This window comes from Podarcis tiliguerta, assembly GCF_965153285.1.
Source record: "Podarcis tiliguerta genome assembly, chromosome: 18".
In the NCBI taxonomy this organism is placed as follows: domain Eukaryota; kingdom Metazoa; phylum Chordata; class Lepidosauria; order Squamata; family Lacertidae; genus Podarcis; species Podarcis tiliguerta.
Genome location: NC_139551.1, coordinates 2,887,259 through 2,900,695, shown reverse-complemented (window position 1 = coordinate 2,900,695; position 13,437 = coordinate 2,887,259). Strand labels below are relative to the sequence as shown.

Below are 13,437 nucleotides of genomic sequence, written 5' to 3'. Positions count from 1 at the left end.
AAGGTTGCCCCAAAAAGGTTGCTCCTAGTGCAAATATAACCGATGCGTTTCTCGACATCTGCCAGAGCGGCAGATGTTAAAAAAACATCTGGTTGACCTTCCGAAATCCAGAATTAAAGAACAAATTGCAGTCACAGGAATAGGGTGTCTCCTGAGCTTTCGGTCAAGAGATCTTGTCTTTGTAAATCGCTCTGAGGTTTTCGTTTCGTTCTGGCAACCCGGCGAGGAAGAAATCTCATGAAAGAGATACGTACGGTAGAATAGCGATGGAAACAATCTGCAAAGCGAGGGACGCCCCGTACGTCGGAGAACGTCCTGGGATATGGCTTGGGAGCCGAGCAATAATAATAATTTATTATTTATACCCTGCCCATCCGGCTGGGTTTCCCCAGCCACCTTGGGCGGCTCCCAGCAGAATATTGAAAACACGATAAAAGATCAAACATTAAAAGCTTCCCTAAACAGGGCTGCCTTCAGATGTCTTCTAAAAGTCAGATAGTTGCTTATTTCCTTGACATCTGGTGGGAGGGCGTTCCACAGGCCAGGCACCACCACCCAGAAGGCCCTCTGCCTGGTTCCCTGTTACCTCGCTTCTCGCAGGGAGGGAACCTCCAGAAGGCCCTCGGGAGATGGACCCAGGTGTCCGGGCTGGACGATGGAGGTGGAGATGCTCCTTCAGGGATACTGGGCTGTTTAGGGCTTTCAAGGTCAGCGCCAACACTTTGAATTGTGCTCAGAAACATCCTGGGAGCCAATGCAGGTCTTTCAAGATAGGTGTTATGTGGTCTCGGCGGCCGCTCCAAGTCACCAGTCTAGCTGGATTGATTGTCGTTTCCGGGTCACCTTCAAAGGTAGCCCCACGTAGAGCACATGGCAGTAGTCCAAGCGGGAGATAACCAGAGCATGCACCACTCTGGCCAGACAGTCTGCAGGCAGGGAGGGTCTCATCCTGCGTACCAGATAGAGCTGCCCTGGACACAGAATTGACCTGCGCCTCCATGGACAGCTGTGAGTCCAAAATGACCCCCAGGCTGCGCACCTTTTCCTGATCTTCCTTGCCCATTATTCTTTCTCTCTCTCTTCGCTCCTTTCCCTTGCAGACCCGGCCGTCATCCTCCCCCAAGACCCGACTCTCCGCATCGGCTCCTCGCTCACGGCCAACTGCTCGGTTGCTGCCGACTCGAGCCTGCGAGCTGAGGACCTTTACTGGACTCTGAACGGCCGGCGGCTCCCGGCGCAGACGTACAAAGTCCTCAGCACCAACACCCTGGGTGTCACGATCTCTAACCTGAACGGATCACAGCAGCAGTCGGGAGACAACCTAGTCTGCCACAGCAAGGAAGGCGGAGGCATTTTGGCTGGATCCTGTCTCTACGTAGGATGTACGTCTGGGAAAAAAACCTCCCCTCTCCTGCAACAAAATTTTGTAGTATAGCCAGCCAGCCGGCCTTGCCCATTTCTAGGCAACTCCATTCCGTTCCACCGTCCGGCGGGATCTTCAGTGGCCGAGTCTGTGAAATGGGTGTGTGTGTGGGGGACCCCTAACATTTCCTTGTGTTTCTGCAAAATTTGGGGTGCCCTAGTCTGGCTTTTGCATCAGCCAGACAAAAAGCAGCCCTCGGGGTCTCCCTGACATTTCAGGGAGAAATGTAAAGTATTGCACTTGGGCAAAAAAAAATGAGAGGCACAAATGCAAGATGGGTGACACCTGGCTTGAGAGCAGTACATGTGAAAAGGATCTAGGAGTCTTGGCTGACCACAAACTTGACATGAGCCAACAGTGTGACGCGGCAGCTAAAAAAGCCAATGCAATTCTGGGCTACATCAATAGGAGTATAGCATCTAGATCAAGGGAAGTAATAGTGCCACTGTATTCTGCTCTGGTCAGACCTCACCTGGAGTACTGTGTCCAGTTCTGGGCACCACAGTTCAAGAAGGACACTGACAAACTGGAACGTGTCCAGAGGAGGGCAACCAAAATGGTCAAAGGCCTGGAAACGATGCCTTATGAGGAACGGCTAAGGGAACTGGGCATGTTTAGCCTGGAGAGGAGGAGGTGAAGGGGTGATATGATAGCCATGTTCAAATATATAAAAGGATGTCACATAGAGAAGGGAAGAAAGGTTGTTTTCTGCTGCTCCAGAGAAGCGGACACGGAGCGATGGATCCAAACTACAAGAAAGAAGATTCCACCTAAACATTAGGAAGAACTTCCTGACAGTAAGAGCTGTTTGACAGTGGAATTTGCTGCCAAGGAGTGTGGTGGAGTCTCCTTCTTTGGAGGTCTTTAAGCAGAGGCTTGACAACCATATGTCAGGAGTGCTCTGATGGTGTTTCCGGCTTGGCAGGGGGTTGGACTCGATGACCCTTGTGGTCTCTTCCAACTCTAGGATTCTATGATCATCCCAGTCTCCCTCCTCTGCCCACCTTCCAGCTTGTCAGCATCCTCCTTAAATTGTGGAGCCCAGAACTGGACACAGTATTCCAGGTGTGATCTGAACCAAGCAGAATAAATTGGGACAATGACTTCCCTTGATCTGGACACTAGACTTCTGTGGATGCAGGCTAGAATAGCATTCGCCATTTTTGCTGCTGCATCACACTGTGGGCTCACGTTCAGCTCGTGGTCCACTAAGACCCCCATATCCTTTCCCCACGTACTGCTAGTAAGCCAGATGTCCGTGCCCTCCATGTTTATATCTGTGCATTTGGTTCTTCGTGCCTAACTGCAGAACCTGAAGTTTCTCCCTCCTGAAATTCATTTTGTTCTCCAGTCTCCATTTTTGAATCCCGATTCTGTCTTCTGTCGCACTTGGATCAAGCAACCACCTCCAGATCCAACCTCTCCCATTGCCAGACCCATTGGCCCCTTTTTCCCACGCTAACATGCCTTGGCCGTTTATTCCCAGGCCTTTGGGTAATAAAAACGGTTCGTGGTCTCCGGAGTTTCGTAGCAGGGCCTGCCATCGTTAGCCAACAAGGGCTCGTTTCCCCGGGAAAAAGCTATTTTGGCGGGCCGCTGCCAAATTGCAGTTGTCCAAATCAATATTCGTAAGATTTTTATCGCAAGCTATTTTTAAGATACTCCGCTCGGAAAGATGGGAACCTCCGGCTGGGAAAAGGGAAAGATTTTGCTCCAACGCCCGCCCTGCCGCAGCGGCACACAAACGCCCCGGTCCAAATCGTTGCTAGCCAGAGGACAAGCTTTAAACATTTTACTGTGCCAAGCAAGACAAGAGTTTCTGTTTCCCCTCGCAAAACAGGCTGTTCTTTTTCATGAGCTAAGCATGTCTGTTTCCATGTTAACATCACACTCTAATGACTTGTCTCTTCCTGGTCCTCAATGGGGTAACTGTGCCCCTGAAGGACCAGGTGCGCAGCCTGGGAGTCATTTTGGACTCACAGCTGTCCATGGAGGCGCAGGTCAGTTCTGTGTCCAGGGCAGTTCCATCTGGGACGCAGGATGAGACCCTCCCTGCCCGCAGACTGTCTCGCCAGAGTGGTGCATGCTCTGGTTATCTCCTGCTTGGACTACTGCCATGCGCTCTCCGTGGGGCTACCTTTGAAGGTGACCCGGAAACTGCAACTAATCCAGAACATGGCAGCTAGATTGGGGACTGGGAGTAGCCGCCAAGACCATATAACACTGGTCCTGAAAGACCTACATTGGCCCACAGGACGTTTCCAAGCACAATTCAAAGGGTTGGTGCTGACATTGAAAGCCCCAAACGGCCCAGTATCCCTGAAAGAGCATCTCCACCCCCATCGTCCGGACTGAACACCTGGGTCCATCTCCTGAAGGCCTTCTGGTGGTTCCCTCCTTGCGAGAAGTGAGGTTATAGGGAACCAGGCAGAGGGCCTTCTCAGTAGTGGCACCTGCCCTGTGGAAAGCCCTCCTATCAGATGTCAAGGAAATAAACAACTAGCTGACTTTTAGAAGACATCTGAAGGCAGCCCTGTTTAGGGAAGTATTTGATGTTTTATCGTGATTTTAATATTCTATTGGGAGCCGTCCAGAGTAGCTGGGGAAACACAGCCAGATGGGTGGGGTATAAATACATCATCATCATCATCATTCTATATTTTCATCCTCTAGTGCCGCCAGAGAAACCGACCAACATCTCCTGCTGGTCCAAAAATCTAAAGGACCTCACCTGCCGGTGGACACCTGGGACAGAGGGAGAGACGTACCTGCACACCAATTATACCCTGAAGTACAAATTGAGGTATGGTCCTGAGAGGGGCAGGGGGCTTGGCCTGGCAAAGGATCGGAAGCTCTGTTTAAGCCCAACAGGGTGCAGATGCCTCCCAGGTGAGACAAAAATCCAAGGATTACCGTATTTTTCGCTCTATAGGACGCACGTTTTCCCTCCTAAAAAGGGGAAATGTGTGTGCGTCTTACGGAGCGAATGCAGGCTGTGCAGCTATCCCAGAAGCCAGAACAGCAACAGGGATTTCTGCTTTCGCTGCGCAGCGATCCCTCTTGCTGTTCTGGCTTCTGAGATTCAGAATATTCTTTTTCTTGTTTTCCTCCTCCAAAAACTAGGTGTGTCTTGTGGTCTGGTGCGTCTTATAGAGTGAAAAATAAGGTATTTTGGGGGGGAGAGTTTTGTGCCTGCAAGGCAGCTGCCAGTTTGAGCTGGGAGGCAGGGCTTCTTTGAATCTGGGTTTTTCCCATCCAAAGTCCGCCCCCTCAAGCCGGGCGGGAGTTCCCGCGGGCTCCCAAGGCTTGTGGATAGCAGCCTCCAAACCCGACCTGGTCTGGAGGCTGGCGGTGGGGAAAGCAGCGCTTCTGCCCACCGCAAGCCCCACAAGCTGGGGGGACAGCGGGGAGGCGGAGCGCCGCCTTCCCGCTGTTCTCCGACCTGGTCTTTGGGGCTGGCAGTGGGGGAAAGCAGCGCTCCCCCCCCCACTGCCAGCCCCAAAGAGCAGGTCGAAAGGAACCCAAATCCTCCAGAGCCCAGCAGGAACTCCCGCTGGGCTCCGGAGGCTTCGGGTGAACGCACCTTGAATGCACAGAACGCACCTTGACTTAGAGGGGGAGAACAAGAAAAAAAAATTTTTTTCCTGTTCTCTTCCTCCTATAGTCCGGTGCGTCCAATAGAGCGAAAAATACGGTAGTTGGATCAATTGAGTCGCTCTATCCATTTCTATTGGCCAGGATGCTAAATGCAGCTTCCGGGTTCAGAGGCAGTCTATCTCTGAAGTCCCTGAGCTTTCTTATTTCCTCATCCCTCCCAAACCACGTTCCTTTCATGCTGTGTCCATTGCAGGTATTAATATTTTGCAGTTTGAAGCGACTGGATGCATCTAAAAATGGACTTGATGCTAAATGTAGCCTCCGGTTTCAGGGACAGTCGATCTCTGAAGTGCCCAAGGTTATTTCCTCTTTTTAATGTTGTAAAGGTAAAGGGACCCCTAACCATTAGGTCCAGTTGTGGCCGACTCTCGGGTTGCGGCGCTCATCTCGCTTTACTGGCCAAGGGAGCCGGCGTACAGCTTCTGGGTCATGTGGCCAGCAGGACTAAGCTGCCTCTGGCAAACCAGAGCAGCGCACGGAAACGCCGTTTACCTTCCCGCCGGAGCGGTGCCTATTTATCTACTTGCACTGGTGTGCTTTCGAACTGCTATGTTGGCAGGAGCAGGGACCGAGCAACGGGAGCTCACCCCGTCATCGCGGGGATTCGAACCGCAGACCTTCTGATCGGCAAGTCCTAGGCTCTGTGGTTTAACCCACTGCGCCACCCGCGTCCCATTTAATGTTGTTGTTGTACTTGGCTGCTATTTCCGTATCCCATGACGACGGTATCCTGGCGCTTCCATTCTAGGTGGTACGGGCGAGACAACGTCTGCCGGGAATATCACACGGCCGGGCCCTACACCTGCCACATCCCAAAGGATCTGGCCCTCTTCACGCCCTACGAGATTTGGGTCGTAGCCACCAACCGGTTGGGGGAATCCACGTCCGACGTGGTCATGCTGGACATCGTGGACGTAGGTAAGGAAGTCCTATGAGCTCTTTCATCCAGAGATGGTGCTTCTGTTGCTGGTTATGGGCTGTTCATTCCCAGAAAACCATCTTAGTGAGTTTCTGCATGTAAAAAATGTGTGTTTTCCCCCTATCAGGAACAGGCAGCTCTGTATACAGTGGTACCTCGGGTTACACACGCTTCAGGTTACATACGCTTCAGGTTACAGACTCCGCTAACCCAGAAATAGTGCTTCAGCTTAAGAACTTTGCTTCAGGATGAGAACAGAAATCGTGCTCCGGCAGCGCGGCAGCAGCAGGAGGCCCCATTAGCTAAAGTGGTGCTTCAGGTTAAGGACAGTTTCAGGTTAAGAACAGAACTCCGGAACGAATCACCATATTTTTTGCTCTATAAGACGCACCAGACCACAAGACGCACCTAGTTTTTGGAGGAGGAAAACAAGAAGAAAAATATTCTGAATCTCAGAAGCCAGAACAGCAAGAGGGATCGCTGCGCAGCGAAAGCAGCAATCCCTCTTGCTGTTCTGGCTTCTGGGATAGCTGCGCAGCCTGCATTCGCTCCGTAAGACGCACACACATTTCCCCTTAATTTTTTAGGAGGGAAAAAGTGAGTCTTATAGAGCGATATATATATCGCTAGTGGAGAAGAATCAGAGCAGATCTTTTCTCTCTTTTTTAAAGTTTTTTTTAAAAGGAAAGATAAAACATTTTTGCAGAAATCTGCAAGTTCTGTTGCTGGCGATCAGAAATCTCTTGCAAGTCCTCCGCCGGTTCAAATTTCATAACCGGGATATCAGGTTATGTGTGTGTGGGGGGGGGGGTTGGAGCTCAGCAGGGGGTTGAAGGGGACCCCTGGAGGAAATCTAGTCCAAACCTCTGCAGTGCTGGATCATAGCTGGAGAGCCCCTGAACTGTCTGCCCGAAAATCTCCAAGGAAGGAAAGTTCCACCACTTTCTACAATCGTCAAACAAGCTCTTGCGGTCAGAAATTCCCTTCTAAAATTCAGGCTGAATCTCCTTTCTTGACATTTAAACCCCTCAATTCTGGTCCTACAACGGGAAGGGTTTTTTTTTAATGTTTGGATTTTATTTTATTTTTTAATATTTTGCTGGAAGCCGCCCAATGCCAGTGGTGAAACCCAGCCAGATGGGGGCTGGGTATAAAGAATTAAAAATAATTAGAATAATTAGAACAACAACAACCATCTGGAGCGGCTGGAGGCAAGCTTTCAGATATCTGAAGATGACTCCCATACAGTGGTGCCTCGCAAGACGAAATTAATTCGTTCCGCGAGTCTCTTCGTCTAGCGGTTTTTTCGTCTTGCGAAGCAACCCTATTAGCGGATTAGCGCTATTAGCGGTTTAGCGGCTATTAGCGGCTATTAAAGGCTTATTAGTGGATTAGCTGCTAAAAGGCTATTAGCGGTTTAGCGGCTTAGAAAAAGGGGGTGGGGAGCGGAAAAAAATCTCAAGACTCGCAAGACATCTTCGTCTTGCGAAGCAAGCCCATAGGGAAATTCGTCCTGCGAAGCGCATTGAAAAACGGAAAACCCTTTCGTCTAGCGGGTTTACCGTCTTGCGAGGCATTCGTCTTGCGGGGCACCACTGTATTGTGTCTCAGCCTCCGTCCATGTGGAAATCGCACGCCGATAATCCCGGCTAAACGCCACCGGAGGCAAAATGTTATTTCGACTCCTGGCCTTCCCATCGATTCCCGAGCCCGTAAAACCCACTTTCCGTGGTGTGGTGATGTCACTGCGGGCACCTGTGACATCACGCAGAGGGGAGGCGATGACCTCATTAGCAGAGTCAGGAAACGCGGGGGGGGGGGAGAAACTGGGATTGTCTCGGGCGTCCCGGCGAGGCGAAAGCAGGAAATATCTTGTATGTGAGCGGAATTGGTCTCTTAATTTAATTAGGAGATCTCTCTCCTAGATCTCGCTCTCCCTTTCTGGCGGCTTCCAGACATCTGCTTCTCCTTAACCCTTTCCCTTTGTGCCTGGACGCCCGCCGAGGTCAAATCCTGCACGTGCGATCGCTGTGCCCCATAGGCGGGGGAGATGTGTAGGTCCCAAGTCTGCGAGAAGCAAGGTTAAACTCCCTTAAAAGGCAAAAAGAACCCTGTTCTGGAGATATCTCGGTTTCATCTGCAACAATTATACGATGCGATATCTTTATTGCCATTGCCCATACGGAACAACGAAACTGAAAAGAACAATCGAACTATTATTTTTGGGGGGGGAGAATTTGCATTCTTTAGAAAATAAAGGAAATATTTACACGGTGGAACGGAACCATCTGAGCACTTTTTGCGCAATGGAAACTTAATGGTAACTCAGCGAGACGAACCACTCGGTCCACGTATTTTCCAAGAATACAGTGGTCCCTTGGTTCTCAAACTTCATCCGTTCCGGAAGTCCGTTCCAAAACCAAAGCGTTCCAAAACCAAGACCCATAGAAAGTAATGCGGAACGGGTTAATCCGTCCCAGACTTTTAAAAACAACCCCTAAAACAGCAATTAAAGTGATTTTTTTGAAATGTACATTCAGGTTTCTCCCCCTGTAAATTTTACTGGGGCCCCCAAGAGAGTGGGCCCCTAATCTATAGCTTGTTTAGCTTATACATAAATCTGGCACTGCCTGTTGCGCTCCCCCAACAGTCACGACCGACCCACCATCTGATGTCCACGTCAACCGCGTTGGCGACCTTGAGGACCAGCTAAGTGTCCGCTGGAGTGCCCCTCCGGCCCTGAAGGACTTCCTCTTCCAAGCCAAGTACCAGATTCAGTACCGTGTAGAGGACAGCACCGAGTGGAAGGTGAGGGTCTCGCCCACTGGCGGGGGCCTGGCGCCATGGAAACTCCTTGGGGGGGGCGACGGGAGGGGCATTCGAATGGGGGGCGGTGGAGCCAGAGGCAGTGATGTGCGGAGAGAAGAGCCAATGGCGAGCAGCGCCAGCTAAACCCAAAATGTTTTGGGGCAAAAGCACACTCTCCAAGCGTCCCAAATTTCCAGGGACATCACTGATTTAGAGAAGCCGCCCTGGTTTCTGATTTTATCCCGGAACGTCCCACTTTTCTTTATGAAGTCCAGTTTCATGGGAGAAATGTTGGAGGGGATGGAATAGGACGTCCCTATTTTCAGGGGAGAAACGTTGGAGGAGATGGAATAGGACGTCCCTCTTTTCAGGGGAGAAACGTTGGAGGGGATGGAATAGGACGTCCCTATTTTCAGGGGAGAAACGTTGGAGGGGGTGGAATAGGACGTTCCTATTTTCAGGGGAGAAATGTTGGAGGGGATGGAATAGGACGTCCCTCTTTTCAGGGGAGAAACGTTGGAGGGGATGGAATAGGACGTCCCTCTTTTCAGGGGAGAAACGTTGGAGGGGATGGAATAGGACGTCCCTCTTTTCAGGGAGGAAACATTGGAGGGGATGGAATAGGACGTCCCTCTTTTCATGGGAGAAACGTTGGAGGGGATGGAATAGGATGTCCCTATTTCCACAGGGGAAATGTTGGAGGGGCTGGGCATGCCTGCTTCACCTAGACCTCAACCCCCGACATTTCCAGGTAAAGCTGGCCATGTCTCCGTCCTGCAAAAAAGCCCCCCTTTCCGACGCCTCTTTCTCCCCCGCCGCAGGTGGTCGACAACGTGGGCAACCAAACCTCGTGCCGGCTGGCGGGTCTGAGGCCCGGCACGGTCTACTTCGTCCAGGTGCGCTGCAACCCCTTTGGCATCTACGGTTCCAAGAAGGCCGGGATCTGGAGCGAATGGAGCAACCCTACGGCCGCCTCGACCCCTCGCAACGGTGCGTGGCCCCCTCGCCCCGGCGGCCCCGGAGATTTGGCGCTCGCAGCTGCATCCGCGATCCCCTCGCTCGGGGGTCCCTCCCTAGCCGCGGCCGCCTCTTCCCCTCTCCCCAGAAACCCGAGCAGGCGTCCGGAGAACCAGACCTGTGCCAAAAACTCAGGCTTTGGGGATGGGGAGAAATTGTCTCTTGAGAAATCGCAGCCTCCTCATATGCCCAGCACCTGGATAATTTGTCCTGGGGCCAGACTGGAGGTCTTGTTTTTATTTCCCAGCTCGGAAGTCGTCCCCGAAAGCTCACACCCTTCGCAGGCCAGAGCTTCGCAGATGATGTCATTCTCCTTTTCCTGGTTACTGGAGGGGACACCTGATTTTCGCTTCCAGGCAGGGAAAGCGAAAGGTCCAGGGAAGGGCAGTCAAAATGATCAAGGGGGAAGGAGCAGCCAGACCAGAGTGCCTGGCTCTTTCTGGTTCAGAGTAGCCGTTCCCAGACTTTTTAAGGGCCTCGTCACACCTAAATCCGGCCCTGGACACGGGTCTCAAACCCACAACCCTGACGTTCGGAGTCTTGCATTCTCCCGACTTGAGCTACGCCTGCGAATTCCTTCTTGCCTTCCTCACGACTCTCCCCTCGCTCTCCTTTTTAAAATACATTTTTATTGGTTTTTTTAACGTATCATTTCATATAACGTAACTTCTTGTCTTATACAATATTTTAGACTTCCGTCAACGCCTCTGATGATCTTTCGTTCTTCATCGCTTACCGTATTTTTTGCTCTATAAGACTCACTTTCTCCCTCCTAAAAAGTAAGGGGAAATGTGTGTGCGTCTTATTGAGCAAATGCAGGCTGCGCAGCTATCCCAGAAGTCAGAACAGCAAGAGGGATTCCTGCTTTTGCTGCGCAGCGATCCCTCTTGCTGTTCTGGCTTCTGAGATTCAGAATATATTATTTTTCTTGTTTTCCTCCTCCAAAAACTAGGTGCGTCTTGTGGTCTGGTGCGTCTTATAGAGCGAAAAATACGGTGTTCTGCATTTCTTAATTTCTCTATTACTCTTGATTATCATTAACTAACAGTTCTTCTCAGAGTCTTTCTTGCAATATTTCAAATAGTCCTCCTTACAAAACTTCTAGCGTGATCCGTTCATTACCATTACTTTTCAAACAGTTCATATAGTTACACCAGTCTCCTAAGAATCTCTGGTCCCGCAGGTTTCGAATCCTTCCTGTTAATTTATCCATCAATCAATCTTTATTACGGTCCAGAGACCCAACAAATCGTTACAAAGCAACGCACAATTCAGACAGCCTACCTCCAGGTTAAACAAACATTTTGTTCAAAAGATAGGGATCATTGGTTCTTGCAACCACAGATAAAAACTTCGCCTCTGTTAATGTTTGTCCGGTCTTCCAATAGGAACCTGACATAGTGAGCCTCTGATTTTCCCAGGAAAGGTATCAGCAAGGGTAATATCAGTTCAGCCCTGGCTTGCTCATATTTTGCACAGTGCAGCAAAATATGTTTTATGGAATCGATGTCTTGAGCACACAAGCAAAGTCTGTCCTGGTTGGGAACTCCTCTCAACACTGCAGAAGGAAAGACGTTTAGTCTGGCTTTGGTGAATAACCTTTGATAATTTGGTAAAGGTAAAGGGACCCCTGAGCATTAGGTCCAGTTGTGGATGACTCTGGGGTTGCGGCGCTCATCTCGCTTTACTGGCCAAGGGAGCCGGCGTACAGCTTCTGGGTCATGTGGCCAGCATGACTAAGCTGCTTCTGGCGAACCAGAGCAACACACGGAAACGCTGTTTACCTTCCCGCTGGAGCGGTACCTATTTATCTACTTGCGCTGGTGTGCTTTCGAACTGCTAGGTGGGCAGGAGCAGGGACCGAGCAATAGCAGCTCACCCTGTCATTGTGGGGATTCAAACCACCGACCTTCTGATCGGCAAGTCCTGGGCTCAGTGCTTTAACCCACAGTGCCACCCGCATCCCGATAATTTGGTACTGTCAGGGTTTTAATGTAAGGTGTTAACATAAAGACATGCCCATATTGTACCCCTACTGCCAGTGGTCTACAGACTGCGTGTGATCGAGATTGCAAGTCACTGTGTGCATTATCCCATAATCTTTGCTTTAATGTCTTTAGGGCGCCTTCATAACCCAGGTAATGAAGTTAATTTATCTAATTCTCTCCCCTCCCTCTCCCAACCTTCTCAGGACGGGCGCCGGGGGTCTGCGAGCCCAAAAGCGGGGAGCACAACAACACTTTGCGCCGGGAGCTGAAACAGTTTTTCGGCTGGATGCGGAAACACGGAAGCTGCGCAAGCCTGAGCATCAAAATGTACGACCAGTGGCGGGTCTCGCTCCAGAAGTCGCACAAAACACGGAACCAGGTAGGTAAGGAAAACAAACCCCCATCCGTCCATCTCCCCTGTCAGCCCCTGAGCTGTCCTTGCAGCAAGTAGAAAGGATCAGTGTGGCGAATTTGGCGCTGTTAAAAAGAAACAAAAGCGGCCGATCGCCTATGGCGAATCGGCTCGTGCCGACGGCAAACAAGCGAGGAGGAAAACACAGCCAGTGGCATAGCGTGGAGGGGTGCAGGGGGGGCCGGCCGCACCGGGCGCAACATCTGGGGGTTAGGGTTAGGGGGCGCAAATCTACGGGTTAGGGGGCGCAAATTACTTGCCTTGCCCCGGGTGCTGACAACCCACGCTACGCCAGTGGACACAGCTCCTCGATGACCTGCCTTTTGCAAGTAGGAATAAAGAGGGCATGATGGAGACCAGGAAGAATGAAGATATAATGTTTTGCAAGGGCAAAAAGAAACAATACGGGCAAAATAAAGAAACAGAAATAGAAAATGAATGTTACAAGCAGGAAAAATAAAGGATATAGAACTTTGCTTGCAGGAATACAAATTATTAATTGTGTTAATATGAATGGAAGTTGAAAAGATTGTAGCTGTTGTATAAGGGATTATGATGAAAGCTGAAATGTAATTGCATTTCAGTAAGACTATGGATGCGGGTGGCGCTGTGGGTTAAACCACAGAGCTTAGGACTTGCCGATCAGAAGGTCGGCAGTTTCAATCCCCGCAATGACGGGGTGAGCTCCCGTTGCTCGGTCCCTGCTCCTGCCAACCTAGCAGTTCGAAAGCACGTCAAAGTGCAAGTAGATAAATAGGTACCGCTCTGGTGGGAAGGTAAACGGCGTTTCCGTGCGCTGCTCTGGTTCGCCAGAAGCGGCTTAGTCCTGCTGGCTACATGACCCAGAAGCTGTACGCCGGCTCCCTCGGCCAGTAAAGCGAGATGAGCGCCGCAACCCCAGAGTTGGCCACGACTGGACCTATTGGTCACAGGTCCCTTTACCCTTTACCTTATGGAAGCAGAATTAAATGAAATTATCTTCCCTTGAAATCCGGCACACAGAAGGCCATCTAAAATGTGTAATTGGCTTTTTAATTGATCTATACTTGAATTGGAATGGTAATTTGGTATTGATACAATGTGACATGTATTGGATTTTTTGTAACTAAAAATTAATAAAAAATCATTTTCAAAATTAATACTAAAAATACTAATGTTAGTTATTATTATTAAGTTGCTCCATCCACTCTGGGCAGCTTCCAGCAAATTACAA

At 50.4% G+C, this 13,437-nt stretch overlaps 1 protein-coding gene across 2 annotated transcripts in view; it reads left to right on the top strand.

Moving 5' to 3' along the window:
- The window catches only part of CRLF1 (cytokine receptor like factor 1), a 28,004-nt gene that overhangs the window by 13,975 nt on the left and 592 nt on the right, over positions 1 to 13,437 (top strand). Inside the window, exons 2-7 of one of the 2 annotated variants that reach the window (XM_083421791.1) lie at positions 1,101 to 1,382; positions 4,097 to 4,226; positions 5,829 to 5,998; positions 8,650 to 8,807; positions 9,629 to 9,797; positions 12,016 to 12,191. In XM_083421791.1, coding sequence (XP_083277917.1) covers positions 1,101 to 1,382; positions 4,097 to 4,226; positions 5,829 to 5,998; positions 8,650 to 8,807; positions 9,629 to 9,797; positions 12,016 to 12,191 — 1,085 coding nt within the window. Of the gene's footprint in view, positions 1 to 1,100; positions 1,383 to 4,096; positions 4,227 to 5,828; positions 5,999 to 8,649; positions 8,808 to 9,628; positions 9,798 to 12,015; positions 12,196 to 13,437 lie in introns of both variants that reach the window. The other variant, XM_083421790.1, reaches the window with a different exon arrangement.